This window comes from Dioscorea cayenensis, chromosome 11 (assembly GCF_009730915.1).
Source record: "Dioscorea cayenensis subsp. rotundata cultivar TDr96_F1 chromosome 11, TDr96_F1_v2_PseudoChromosome.rev07_lg8_w22 25.fasta, whole genome shotgun sequence".
Taxonomy (NCBI): domain Eukaryota; kingdom Viridiplantae; phylum Streptophyta; class Magnoliopsida; order Dioscoreales; family Dioscoreaceae; genus Dioscorea; species Dioscorea cayenensis.
The window spans coordinates 1180662-1196152 of record NC_052481.1 but is presented as its reverse complement, the minus strand read 5'-3'; the positions used below and the strand labels follow the sequence as shown (position 1 = coordinate 1196152).

Genomic DNA, 15491 nt, shown 5'->3' with positions numbered 1-15491 from the left:
CATTCAAACAAACAATGGATTTTGGCCCTTGATATATTTAGAGTTACATGTAACTCTAAATACATCAAAACAAACACCCTCTTATATTTTCTAAATTTCTTTCTTGATCATATATTATATATATACATAAAAAGAGGACATGTGTACTACGCACGTTCATAGAGTCAAATTTTAAAAATAATAATCATCAATCGTTGAATCTTCATCGAATGAATTGCATTATTTTCCATGTGGAGTTATTGTGTATAAAAATAGTAATACAGTAAAAAGTATTATATATGATATTTATTTTTAATCTAAATCATTCAATCATACAACATAGACATAGAGATGAAGTTCACCCGAATAGTTACTGTTTAAACTACTGTTATTGTGCAAACTTTCTCTTTTTTTCGGGCAGTTTCTCTCTTATATTTTTTAATATACGGAAACGTTTTAAAAACGTCTCAGATGACTTAATCTGATGTATAATACTCAAGTACAAAGAACACCAAGAACTCAAGAACTAGTTTGTAAATCTCAAAACTTCTAGGGGTCTAAATTCAAAACAAACACCAATTTCAAAATATTATAAAATCCAAGGACGTCAACGCCAATAAAAACACAGAGAACCAAAACCATGCATTCAAAACCTCTTCTTCTTCTTCTCTTCGCTCTTCTTTGCAATCAAATCCAAGCTCGCAATGCTTCATCAATGGCGTCAGATCTCCGATCCTGCCTCTCCTCCGCCCAAGTTCACAACCTCTCCTTCTCCTCCTCCTCCTCATCCTTCTCTAATCTCCTCAACATCTCCATCCAGAACCTCCGATTCACCGATCCCTCAATCCCCAAACCCCTCGCCATCATCCTCCCCTCCACTAAATCCCAGATCCAAACCTCCATCCTCTGCTGCCGCCGCACCGGCGTCTCCATCCGCATCCGCAGCGGCGGCCACAGCTACGAAGGCCAATCCTCCACCTCCTCCTCCATCCCTTTCGCCATCATCGACCTAATGAATCTCAAATCCATTCACTTCGACATTTCATCAAACACCTCATGGGTACAAGCCGGTGCCACCATAGGTGAGCTGTACCTCACAATCTCCAATCTCTCCAACCTCTCCCTCGCCATCTCCGCCGGGTCCTGCTCCACGATGGGCGCCGGCGGTCACATCGCCGGCGGAGGGTTCGGGTTCTTATCGAGGAAGTATGGGTTGGCGGCTGATAGCGTGGTGGATGCTTTGTTGATTGATTATGAAGGCAAGGTGTTCGATAAAAGGTCGATGGGGACTGATGTGTTTTGGGCGATCCGTGGCGGTGGTGGTGGGAGTTGGGGCGTGGTGTATGCGTGGAAGCTCAGGGCCGTGCCCGTGCCGAACACCGTCACCCGCTTCACCCTCCAACGCGGCCGAGCTACCGTGCGAGATGCTGCGCTTCTTCTCCATAAATGGCAGGTTAGCAAAAATTAAAAGCTCGTATTGCCTGGATTCAGAATCAGGGTATTTTTTTGGTTCAATATAAAAAAACAAAATTAATTATAATATAAAAAAACAAAATTAAAAAAAATACGTGTCAAATTGTAATAAGGTAAAACCAGATAATACTTTTATGGTTATGCAACTAGACAATATGAACTTACAAAAAAAATATTAGATTTTTGAGTTGTTTTTTAATTTTTTTTAAATTAAAATTTTATTTTATTAATATTTTTAAAAAATAATACTTCCTCCGATAATTTTTTATTTATTTTTATTTTAATATAATAGCTAAAATTAATTGATAATTTAAATTTTAAAAAAATTATAAAAATTATATAAATTTTCCAATATTAAGAATTTAAAATATATTTAAAAAATATATATAATTGAATATAATTTATTGAAAGTTTCAGAAATATATTAAGATAAGTAAAAAAAAACCTCGAAAATAAAACTTGTAAAAAAAGGAGTATTAAATATACTAATTATGATTAATTAAAATTTGTAACATAATTCATGGGTATTTGTTTGGCGATGGGTTTCACACGCCAACCAAAATAAAAAATATATATATTTTTTAAACAAAGAAAAATAGAATAATCTTGGTAAAATCTAATATTAATTTTATTAATTTATATTTTTAATAATAATAATAATGATAATGATAAACATCGATCATTAAATAAAAATGATATTTAATATTAAAAATTTTAATTGATGATAATTATGTTGAAATTTGGTAAATTGAAATAAAAGTCTTTTCTTAAAACAAAATTCAAATAACCATTTTTTAGAAATGGTTCATGACAGTTTTGGTGTAATAAGTAAAATTATTATATGGATAAATTAGAAAACAGAAAATAACAATTTCTTTTTCACCATTTTAGGACTTCTAACTAGTTATATATAACTTTATTTAAGTGTAAATTAAATTTAAATAAATTGCGCTTACTATAAATATATTCATTCAAAAAAACTAAAATTACTCAATTTTTCATAATTCATAATTTAAAAATTGTTTTCAAATTTTTTTTAGATTGAATTGATTTTTTTTTAAAAAGCAAATCAATTTAAAAATTTACGCTTCCTATATTGCATTTGTCATATTTATCAAAATAATAATAATAATAATAATAATTCATATATACACTTACTATATTGCACTTGTCATATTTATCAAAATAATAATAATAATAATAATAATAATAATAATAATAATAATAATAATAATTCATATATACGCTTACTATATTGCACTTGTTATATTTATCAAAATAATAATAACAATAATTCATATATGTTTTTCATTATATTTTACTACTCTTTCCCTAAAAGAAATTATACACAAACAGTAAAAATGCATATATATATATATAAGCATAATAATATTAAAAATTATTATCTTATTAATTTTATATTTAAATATTATATTAATTAATCTCACTTTAAATAGTTAGTTGTTGTGGTCATTATGTAACAGACAATAGCGCCCAATCTCCCAGACGAGTTCTATCTGTCCACATTGATCTCGGGCGACATCAACGGAACCCTAACCACCATTTCCATCTCTTTCTCTGGCTTATTCCTTGGCTCCAAAGGCGCCGCCATTGACATCCTAACCTCACGATTCCCTGAGCTGCAACTCAATGACTTAGATTGCATCGAAGAGACATGGCTCGACTCAGCGGCTCACTATGCTGGCCTTGACTCATCGGCTCATCTCAGTAATCGTTCCCAATCCAAAGATTACTTCAAAGCTAAGTCGGATTATGTCAGGGCACCAATCTCAAAATATGACCTGGAGAAAGTACTGGATAAACTCGCTGGTGTCTCACCAGCATATCTTATTCTCGACCCGTATGGTGGGGCCATGAGTAGGATAAGCGAAAGTGATCTCCCTTTCCCACATAGGGCTGGGATTTTATTTAGTATCCAATATCTGATTAGTTGGACGGCTGAGGATGAAATGAGTGGAATTGGGGAAAAATACATTCAGGATTTGAGGGGTTTCTATGAGTTTATGGCTCCATTTGTGTCTAAAAATCCTAGAGAGGCTTATGTGAATTATTTGGACTTAGATTTAGGGTTAAATGTGGGGAGCGTGGAGGATGATAGGGTTTGGGGGGAGAGATATTTTTTGAGGAATTTTGATAGATTGGTCAAAGCCAAAACCCTAATTGACCCTCATAATGTGTTTAGTAATCAGCAAAGTATTCCTCCTTTATCTTTTTAGAGTTTGGTTATGTCATTTTTTTATATAGATTTTTAGTGTCAAATAAAATAGGAATAAATGAATATTGTGTAACTTATATAAATAAATATAATTGTTATGGAGTTATATATTTATTTTATAAGAAATTGCCAAAAACACCCTCTAAGTTTGCATTATTGCCAAAAACACCCCGTTAGTTTTGCACTCCCCAAAAACCCCTTCCTTTTTATTTCCATGCTTTTCAACCCCCCAAAGCATGTAACGGATGTCAGCGGTGTTATTTTAAAATTTTATGGACAAAAATGCCCTTGCATGGGGAGTCGTGGCTATGACCATTTCGTGATATGAGAGGAAGTGGGGGTTTTTCCGTGAGGGTAACCCCAAGAGGAATTTCTTTGAGCCTTGTAGTTATTTTTTTTCTCAACTAGAGTCTTGATTAAACCATTTCAGTAGCTCTCAGAAGTTGTCACTACTGGTAGCGACCCTCTGTAATTCTGAGCTTTTTCCCTTTCCACCATCATCTCGAAAGGAGAAGTCCCCAGCATAGTAGTTGGCATTTCATCGGTTTGCAAACTAAGGTATTGAGTATGGTTTTATGTTAAGCTGATACATTACTGAAAGAAAAGATTTTTTTCGGTTTTTGTTTTGTGCTCCTGTTTTTATTGGAAGATATTGAAGTCTGCGGTGGGATTTCTCTGTTTGGGGGTTTTTGTTAGTTCTTTGGGAGATTTCTCGGCTAGGGTTTTTGTGTTGTTTTTAGCTTTTCAGTGCATATACTCTTTCTCAGAATAGTTCTTTCGATTGTTATGATTTGTGTAATATTTTATAATGTCTAATTCCCCTTTCATTTGATATGGTTTCGAGTTTTAAAAAAATGAGGGTTTACGTTTAACAAATGAGATATTCTGAGTTTAAATGTTTGTTGTCTCGTTTAAAGTATTGTTGTCTACATTTAATAAACTAGTTCTCTGTTTAACAAATGATATCTCCGTTTAACAAGCCCGAGATATTCTGGTTTAAAAATCTTATATTTACAGCAATGTGTTGTTATTGTCGCGAGCTTTTTGACTATGGCGGTCGACCTAGTTAATGGGCGATGCTATTTGTGCCAGGTAGTGGAGACCTTAGGTGAGCCGAAAGATAACATGACCCCTCGACACTGGGAGATCATCAGAAGGACTCAGTTTGCGGCGTTATTTCGAGCTTGAAGCTATCTACCAAGAGAGGGCCCTTCTTGATTCTCTATTGCAAAGGTACGATGGCGCATCGATAAATTCGAGGATCGGGGAAAGCTTCTTTGAGTTTCGAGGGCCTCGAGATGTGGCCCTCGTTCTTGGTCTGCGTTGTGATGGCGGCAGCGATTGTGTTTAAGAAAGAATAAAAATCCGATCGAGTTGAAGGTAGATATTTATCAAAAAAACCTATGAGAGCACGAGAGACTCCGTCGAGGCGCTCTTGTCCGACTTGTTCGACGAGAGGGGGAAGAAGAAAAATTTTTGTCAAACTCATGATGGTGTACCCTCGTGGAGTGCGATCCTCTTCCCAAATACATCATGCTCGGTTCGAGCTGGATGCGTTGATTATGTCGATGATCTACAGCCATGGGGGCGATCTGGCGTAGGGCTGGGCGGCGCTGAAGTGGGTCGATGGAGGACATTCCATGGCGGTAGCTCGGTCTGCGAGATAGATCTTGTCGGGAAGAAGACCAACACGGGGATATATTAAGGGGTGCTCGGTCGCGCTTAGCAGTATGGTTTTCTGGTGGCCGGAGCGGGAAAGAAAGTCCGATTCGCGAGGTCCCAAGGATCTTTGTGCTACGGTGAAAGTAGTTCTGGGAAGCAGCGGCGGTGAAAACCAACTTGTCATCGCTCGAAGGAAAAGAGGTAATAAATCATGGACTATGTTTAACATAAGTCTTTGATGTTTAAACATTGTGCTTTCCGTTTAAATAAATTCGATAATGTTTAATATATAAAAACTATGTTTAACTTTAGTTGTTATAGTTTAAACTGAATGATTCATTGAAATTGTTTGGTTTACATATGTTAGTTTCTGAGTTGTTTCCGCGAGTCTTTGAAGAAGAAATATATGTTGGGGGCCAATGACGTGGAGGGATGCTATTGCTCGGGAACCACTTGCAGAAAGCGAGATGAGAGGGCGGACCCTCATCGTGCTTGGCCTCGACCCCGTTCTCGTACTTCGAGCCCACCGCAGCGCACGCATTCCTCGGCAGCGAGAGCCCTCCCCACCACGCCCGGTTATAGCAGCCCCCTACCCACGAGCAACGCGGTTCCCCGATTGTGGCGGCCCACGACCATGGCGCCCCTCCGGCAGTGGCGGCCCGGCGACATTAGGCGAAGATGTCGGCTGCAACTCTTATGCGGGCGTGCGGATATTGATGGCCGAGGTTTCCTCGGCATGTCGCTCGTGTTGAGGCTCTGGAAGGGACGTTCGCGATCGATTGCACCGTCCCTCCAAACAAGCCCGAAACACCGGGACGAGCAGGCGCGAGGGATTTGGCGGCGGCGACATCGTCGGGGTGGCCGTTCCAAGACGGCCACATTCGAAGAGACTTGCGAAAAGAGGAGAACAATCGCCTCTGTCTCCACCGCAGGTGACAGATGAAACAATAGCAAAACCATCGGTGCGGATCTTTATTCTTGAGTGCGTCGCCGTTGATGACATGGCCGTGACGGTGGAGGACATCGTAGATGATGTGGCCGTCGTGAGAGTGCGAAAAGATCGTTAACTCTCTTGTTAGCGAAATCACGACCCGGTCGGAACCGGCTCCGAGATGCGGCGTCAAGGCGGACACAATCCACGAAGAACAAGAACAAGCTAAGGATTTGTCTCCGATGATCTTTGTTGCCGTGGCACGGTGAGAAGATAGTTGATTCGGTAGGTGGCCGTGGCCCTGGTATGCTACGCATCAAAGCGAGGACACGATCCCACAACAACAAAAACCATGTAAGGATGTGTCGCGGTTGATGTTGTCGCCGTCGTCCCGCGTCGAAGCGGACACAATCCCGAGCAAGAACAACCACGTAAGGATGTGTCCGCGGTTGATGTTGTCGTAGTCGTCCCAGCGTCGAAGGAAGATCGCGGTGGTTCTGAGCACCTTCGAGGCGCATCGATGAGTGCTCCATGAAGACCCCGAGCCGATCGACGCAGAGATGATCGAGGCGATCAACAATTGGACAAGGCGGCTCGGCAAGTCTTCGTTTCGAAGAAGAAAAAATGGGTTGGTCAATCTCGGCTTAACAAGTATGAGCAGGAGTTGATGAGGATCTTCCTTAATTGCAGTATGGATAGGTAAGTTTAAAGTTTTTTTATGATAGTGTTTAACATTTGTTTATAGTGTTTAACTTTCTATTGATATTGTTTAAATGTTTATATGTTATCGTTTAAGTTTTCTAGTTAACGTTTAATTATTTATAATATCATTTGAACATTGCTAATATCATTTAACTATTTAGAATATGGGCTAATTATATCTGTTATCGTTTAATCTCAGCACTGTCGTGTGGAAGAATAGTATTTGTCGACTTCACGAGCCAGATTTATACACTACGCTTGAGGGGAAGGAGATGATCACGAGATGATGTGATGGGCAGCTTTTGTATGCATAATACAAAAAGTCCTGAGCAAAGTGCCATATCCCTACAGACGCGCCTCCATCATAAGACCGTTGGCGGCTGTTTATGTCAAAAGCACGACGGCGCACATGAGAGCAACTATGGCTATGATCGGAGATCGTTTGTGCGCGGCTTGCATGAAGTTCAAATTGTCGTCCTCCCGATCATAATGAATGGCCACTTCCATGTCGTAGTCCTTGACAATGACAAACAAGAATACAGGCGTTATTCTTCATGCGCGGGGTGCGAAAAAGGCGGCGTCGAACATGGTAAGTTCTTTAATTATTCGGTCGATAGTGTTTGTTATTTAATTCGGTATGTTAATCTCAACTTGCATATCTCGGCAGTGAATCTATTCGACACGGTGTCGATATGGATTCGGCGAGTCGGCGACCGCAAAGTACCCACTCATATGCGACACGGAAACCTCGCGGCAAAAACAAGGAAGCGTCGATTGCGCGTCTATGTCATGTGGTTTTATCGAGCAATTACTTTGGGGTGAGAAGCTACGGCTACCGCGAGACGAGCGTCCCTTACCACGAGATTAAAGTATGTTACCCGCATACTTAGGAGGGAGGGCGGCCCGGCGTCCATGAGAAAGGGGGTGCGTCAAAGCGGGTTAAATTTTTGTTTTCTCGAGAAGAGGACTTGTATTCAATTCATTGTTTTTCATTTTTCATTGAACATGACTTGTACATGTCGATGTAAATTTTGTTTGATTTTTCAATTGTAAAGCATGTTAAATTCCATTCGGTTTCATTTCAATTTATGCAGATGTGATTGTTTACATTTCGGTTTACTTATTTAACTTTACCATATATCGTTTAAATATCGGTTTGAAGCGAGTTAAAAATTACGAGGTTCTACATTTAACGTAACAATGTCTCTGTTTAAATAACTGATAACATCTGTGAAAGAATAAGAGTTTAAATATATGAAAAAAATTGGCGATCGATTCAAATTGTTTCTCTTTAGAAAGTCGAGCTTATTCTGATGCCTAGTCGGTGACAGTTTCATTTACAAGATCTACGATTTTGACCCGGGATCCATGGAGTGTGATTGTTTACATTTCATTTTAATTATTTAACTTTACCATATATTGTTTAAATATCAGTTTGAAACATTTAAAATTACAGGTTCCCTGTTTAACAGAACACTGTCTCTGTTTAAAAAACGGATAACATTGTGAAGAATAAGAGTTTAAATATGAAAAAAATTGGAAGTCGATTCAAATTGTTTCTCTTTAGAAGTCGACTTATTTACAATGCCTAGTTAGTGACAGTTTCATTACAAGATCTCACGATTGTGACCGGATCCATGGCGTGCAGATGCTGATGTAACTCGCGGACATCAAAACTCTTGCGACTCGATCCTCTTTCTTCTAGGGGCGCCCAGTCGCCTTCCTCGCAGTCGACGATGCAAGCGAAGTTCACGATTTTCCGTCTGAAGGCCTCGCATCGTCGGGTATGGGGAATATAGCTTCCTTATCGCCCTGGGTTTGTAATTGTCGACGGTGAAGTAGCCGCTAATAAATCGATGAGCGTTGGTGTTCTGCTCGCATTATTGCGGTAGCAAGCGTGTTTGCAAGGGATACCATAAACTTGCCACATTCGGCATGAACAAGTTCGATGGCAAGATTCAGCGAGATTCTTTGCACTGAGTCGATCACTCGTAACAATCATCCAGACTGACGACCAACACGAAGATTTTGGCTATCCTCGACAATTATCTCTACCTTCGAATGTATGTACTGCGGGCATAAGTAGGGTCTCCCATTTGTTCGCTTGCTCACGCCCGATTACATAACATGCGCATCAACTTGTACCCTACAAATAACGTTAAACAAAGATAGTGATGGTTAAATAATTGCGTGAACCTTTTTAAACATTATTGCAAAAGGTTAAAGCGATAAGATCAATATCTAATGTCGGAGAAGTCTAATTAAACAAAAGATAAAAAAACATTTTTAAAAGGGTAACACGAAATGTTAAGTGTAAATCAAAAATTCGCGAGACCTTATGGAGTCGACCATTTTAAGTCCACGGTAAATGGCGAGCTTCTTTGATCCAAGCATTGAGCGACTCCGCGACATTTGAATACATCTCACCCCAACGATCACCTCACGAGCGAGATAATTCGACCAATGTGCCATATCCGATTTATTAATCAACCGGTGATGAGCTTCGGGTGATGTGGCTGCGAGTTCATTCAGCGGTATCATCGAAATCTTTTAGCCGTGGATGCCACGCAATGCGGAAGCATATCGACCCGAGCACTCATCCTTCAATGTCTTCCCAAGTCTGACATTGGCTTTCATAAAATTGGCCTCCAAATGTCGAAGGCGGTATGCGTGTGGCGAAGAAGGGAAGACTCTCGCAATTGCGTTTACTGAGGCCCTTCGACTGCATCGACACGAAGGTAATTATTTCATTATAATCTCCTTCGTCGTATAAAGCATCGCCTAACTTAGATATGAACCAAGTCCAATTGGCGTCGGTCTCGTTGTCGACTATACCGAAGGCGACGTGGAAAAACCATTGTTTTTCATCTTTCTGTGGCACCCGATGAGTGTACCCCGATATTTCTAAGGAGGTGGGTACCATCGAGAAACAAAGACGCGATCCGCGAAGCCCTCTTGAATCCCACAATACACTGTACTGAAAGAAAAGAGCATGCGTCCCAAAAAGCGATCTCCGTCCCTTTCCACGATCGCAACACTGCCGGGATTTGTCTCAGCCACCTTATTCACATACCAAAGCAAACAGTTGTAGCTGGAGATGTCACTGCTGTCGAGGACCACCCGGGCATGCTCTTTTCCCAACCAAGCCTGCTTGTATGGTATGTGGACACCATGTTCCCGCAACATGTCCTTCTCGAATGTCGATGGGCTTGTACTAAGGTCCGTCCTCGAGCTTCGAATCACTCGTGCGCTTACCCATTTTTGGGACGCTTTTCGGATGTGAGCCAGACCTATGCCACCACCGCAAGTGTGTGACGGGTTGATTGTCTTGATTCGAAAGTATTTTTATTATACTCTTTTTGAAGCATGAAGGCGCTAACGACAACCATCGGGCGCGATTCCACGGTCACCCGATGTTTCTCGTTCTTTATGAATTTGAAGTCAAAATTCCGTTTGATTGCATGATTTCGAAGTACGTCCCTGAAATGTTCCACACAGTCAAAACGTTGTCCAATATCCAACGATAGCACTTCAAAATGGTGTCGGCGAGGATGGAAGACATCCCACACCGTCCGAGGTCGCCATGGGATTGAGCGGGAGCACTCGCGAGAATCAATTCCCCGCCAACACTTTAGTCGAATGAAAAGATCAATATATTAAGTCGAGAATATAATATTTAAGGGATAATGCCAATATTTAAACGTTAAATTAAATACTTAAACTGTTACCAATTAGCGTAAAGCGACTAGTACAGATATGTTAGCGATGTCGACATATTTAAACAATAATGAACCCATACTATGGATCGAATAAAAGAGAATGAACTTACAACGAGTAGAACTCATTTTTCATTAGGATTCCGCAATGGCGCTATACTGTCATGCTCGACAACAAGATCAACTACACCGCATTTGAAGATGAAGTGCACGTGACACGTCATTTGGAAGTCAACATCGCTTTTTCTATTAGACAAACCGCTTTTATATCCATACTGGTGTGATAAACTTCACCTCGACAAGGGAAAAACTTCGAGACCCCATCGCTCACGTATCTCAGCTAACACCAACTCCCAGAAGTCGCGAGCCGTGAACATCGACGACTCTTCCTCCACGTTGAATCTAGCAATACCGCAAAAATTCTCCATAATATACCGGCCGAAAACCAAATCGTACGAACCAAATGAAATGAAGAACAAAAAGAAGACGAAGAAGAAGAAAAAGAAGATGTAAACAACAAACAGCAGTCAGATAGGCAAACAAAAAAGTGCACAGTTGTATGTATGAAGGGTAGACTAGACGTGATGTGATGTGATTGGGCGGTATTTTTCCTTCCATCCCAAGGGCAAAAAGGGAAATATATGTCAATGTCACGAGTAAGACATATTGTCATCGCTCGAATGAAAGTTCTCACCTCAACATGAGTCTCTGTTTAAACGTCAAGCTTTTTATGTTTAAACAGATACATATAGTGTTTAAAATAACGGTTTACTTTTTAACTAAAGTCTATATAATGTAAATAATATGTAAACCGTTTAAACATCTTTATGTATGTGATTAAACACCGTTGTCATTGTTTAAAGAGTAAATCGATTATTGTATAACTGTTTGTATTGTTTACAATGCCGTTCTTTGTATGTCTCTGTTTAAATTTGAAAATACAAATCTCTGATAACATTCTTATTCAATATTAACTTATTTTGTCCTGTTTAAATTTCATTTTACAGTTTAACATTTTCTTATGAAGTATCAACGTAATTACAATGAAATGTACTTAAAATACGAATCTCTGATAAAAATACATTTAATATAATACAATACAACATTCATTTTATTATTAAATATCAGCGTAATTACAGATGACCATCACTTAAAAATACAAATCTCGATAAAAAAATAGAATGTAAGACAATACAAAAATTCTCCTGCTTAAGCTTCAAACTCTCGTTTAACGCATCGACGTAACCATCACTGGACGATCATTGCTTTTATAGATCAAGTACTTTCGGTGAATCACGGTTGTCCACAACACTCATCGCGCAGAAGACCATATTTTTATTGATCGAGTTCTTTTTAAAGGATATGTGATGAACCTTCTTCCGGTAATCATCACGAATCAACTTAGTAGTGAAACTTTCTTTTCTTGACCCAGTGAAACGCACTTCGCCATTACTTACCCGTAGAGTGAGAGCAAGAAGGCGAGCATTTCGACTTGGGCAAGAAAAGAAAGTTTTCACCCTACAGTATGTTAGGGATGACAAGAGGAAAAAATCATGACACATCCCGTAAAAAGTCTATGATCTAAAAATGTGGTTTGAATGGCAATGAATGTCATGAACACCTGAATGTTCGACTCGACAGGATGACCATCACATAAGAAGAAGAGGAAGAGGAAGAGGAAGAGGAGTGGTTGCTCCAGTAGAGTATGTTCAACGAAATGGTTCTTCATTCCCATTTATCTCTAGGAAACCCAACGACTGCTGCCGCTTGACTTCCGATTTTTATGTGCGACTGAGCGATGGAAACGCTTGGGTAACCAAGCGTACATTAATACGCTGGAGACCGACCGCCACCATCGCGTTGTATATTTTAAGCGGATAAAAATACAGTTTAAACGATAAAAGAAAACATTTAAACATAGAAGCCAATATTTAACCAATAACAGATATATGTAAATCTAAAGTTCAATATTTAAACAATACTAACAAGTATATACACAATGCCTACTCGGCAATGATTCATTACGACGATCTGCGATTGTGACCGAGCGTGGTAATGGCTATAACACAACTTGCGGACCGGAAGGGGTGGCAATGGCGGCAAGACAAAAAAACTCTCCATAATTTAATCGAAGAGCTAAAATTGAGTACAACAAATGAGAAGAAGAAAAAGAAGAACAAGAATAAGAACAAGAACAAGAAGAACAAGATATGAGCACCCTAAACTTTGTTTTGAGAAAAAAAGCAAGCGGGGAGGCGTTGGAAAAAAATATGTATAAAGTTCGGACATGATGTGATTGGGGCGCCATTTTTTTCTCCTCCTTTTGCAAGCGGCAAAAAGAAATTTCATATCATGGGACACACTTCAACTTACTACCGTGGGGGTTAAAGGAATGTAAAATATAACTGTAGTCCTGGGGTGTGCAAAAGTTGGAGGGGATTTTTGGGAAGTTTTGAAAATTACGAGGGGTGAACAGTAATTTTCCCTTTATTTTATTGGTGTATATGTGCCAAAAGTCCAGTTTTTAAAAAATATCAAATAAATAATAAATCCAATTTTTGTAGATGGGCCGGCCCATGAAACTTTTCTGTTTTTGGGCCATAAACTGAGAGTGCGCCCACATCTGTTGGATGAGGCTTAAGAATGATATATATATATATGTACACACAGACGCACACACGAATTATATATCTATTAACTCCTAATATATATATATATATATATATATATATATATATATATATATATATATATATATATTGAAAAAATAATAAAGAAACAACTTTGAGTTTTTATAATAAATCACAAAAACGATAATTATCTCTTGATCTATTATTGGCACTGATTATCTGCATAGTGTATTTATGTCCTTACTAAAATAGTTTGCCACATCTGTCAAAAATAATAAAACAAGCAAAGTAATTGTATGTCTCTAACGTAGTTTGTTCACATTTGTTAAAAAAATAAATCATAAAAGTAAAAAATGATGTGTTGTAATGTGTGATCAATGTTGGCTTAATAAAATTTTTTTTGGATCAATAATAAATGAAAGTCTCTCATTACTTAATTATTTGTAAAACATTATTTAACTAAATGGCCAATGAGAATATTCACAGGAATTCAACCATGCATCTTAATTTAAAAAAAATGACATTTTATGCAAAAGCAAGTTACCAAAATTTATAGGTTGAATGAAAATCATGATCATAATTACTTTCTTTGTAATGTTGTCACATATTACATTAATTATATTTTTTAAAAAAATATTCATTGATGATAGTAAATGGCGAATAGTTGTCATACCTAATAACATCTTTTTGATCATGGGTCTTTTGTATATAATGTTCGTGTTCTCCAGAGGAGATAAATTCGATACTTAATCTCACATAAAATAATCTCTTTTTGATCAATTGATATTGGGTCTTTTGTATATAATGTTCGTGTTCTCCAGAAGAGATAGATTCGATACTTAATCTCATACAGAGTAACCTCTTTTTGATTAATTGATATTGGGTCTTTTGTATATAATGTTCGTGTTCTTCAGAAGAGATAGATTCGATACTTAATCTCACATAGGGTGAATGTATGGATGTATTGAGAAATTAACTCTGCGCTTATGCACGCTTTTGACACAAAATTTATCTATATTATGTAAAAAAAAATTGATTTATCCAAAAACTATGTAGAGTAGGTGAAATCAACAATGTTTAATTTTTTAGCTTATTTAAATAGAAACCAATCACTCCACTCACACATTATTTATATCCCAACCATTTATATCTTAATTATCAATCGGCTTAAATGGGATAAACATGGTGGTCTTTTCCTTTCCTTTACTTCCCTTTTGCTTATATATTCTTCAGTACAAGACAATGATAAAAGTGACACATCATTCAATCATTAAATGGCTAAATTATTTTTTCCCCTTTGCAAAGGTTTTGATATTTGTTTAAATTAATAAAATTATAAAATTACCTATCAGTTCAGTCCTTTTGTTTTTTTTTTTAATTATTTTTCAGCCTCATTATTTATTTATTTATTTTAAAATTTTGATTATTTTAGTAAATTTCAATAATACAAAAAAAATGCCATAACATCACCAGTACTAGAGCTCACGTAGCCAATGGGGTGCTAGTCAGAAAAATTAAGAACAATTTATTAATTTTATATGAATTTAGATTTAAAAATAAATGATTTAAATAACATTAGAAAAAAATCGGAGGGATCTCTTATCTGTTTTCTCTTGATACATTGAAAATCATAAATAACTCATGAAATAAAAAAAATCTCAAAATATACCAAAATAATAAAATAATTCTAAACTTATAATTTAAGATTTTGAATTAAAAAGAAAGCACATTTTTACTCCCTTGCCATTGTACGTGTCATGTGCATACCAAAATTTATGCTACCTAAGTTGACAAATTATTATTATTATTATTTTAATTTTTAATATTTTTAATATTATATATATATATTTTTTAAAACCGCTTAACAAATAGCAACTACATTCATGGTGATATAATCATATAGCTGCCATCCACATACATTCTTCTTCTTTTTTTTTTTAATCTGTAAATTTCTACAAAAACACCAAATTTCTATTTCCAGAAAAAAACAAAAATTATTATTATTTTTAAAAACCAAATTTCCAACATTTCCCAAATATTTATTTCATAATTATCAAGACGTGAAAGAACAAGCAACCCAATTCACGCAAGCTTATATATATATATATATATCAAACATAAAAAAATAATAATAATAATTATAATTATAAAAACCCTAACAA

At 37.2% G+C, this 15491-nt stretch overlaps 1 protein-coding gene across 1 annotated transcript; it reads left to right on the top strand.

Annotated features, from left to right (window-relative positions):
* The first annotated feature begins 694 nt into the window (after nucleotides 1-694).
* On the top strand, nucleotides 695-3717 carry LOC120272192 (reticuline oxidase-like). Its single transcript, XM_039278955.1, has 2 exons — nucleotides 695-1432; nucleotides 2937-3717. Exons 1-2 carry the CDS (start codon nucleotides 695-697, stop codon nucleotides 3687-3689), a joined length of 1491 nt encoding a protein of 496 aa, XP_039134889.1. The 3' UTR covers nucleotides 3690-3717.
* The last annotated feature ends 11774 nt before the right edge of the window (nucleotides 3718-15491 follow it).

Excerpts from the sequence above, each read along its gene's own strand:
- LOC120272192 (XM_039278955.1), top strand. The coding sequence starts at position 695 with ATGGCGTCAGATCTCCGATCCTGCCTCTCCTCCGCCCAAGTTCACAAC. Across the intron at positions 1,433-2,936 it reads TTCTTCTCCATAAATGGCAG|ACAATAGCGCCCAATCTCCC; the intron begins GTTAGCAAAAAT and ends ATTATGTAACAG.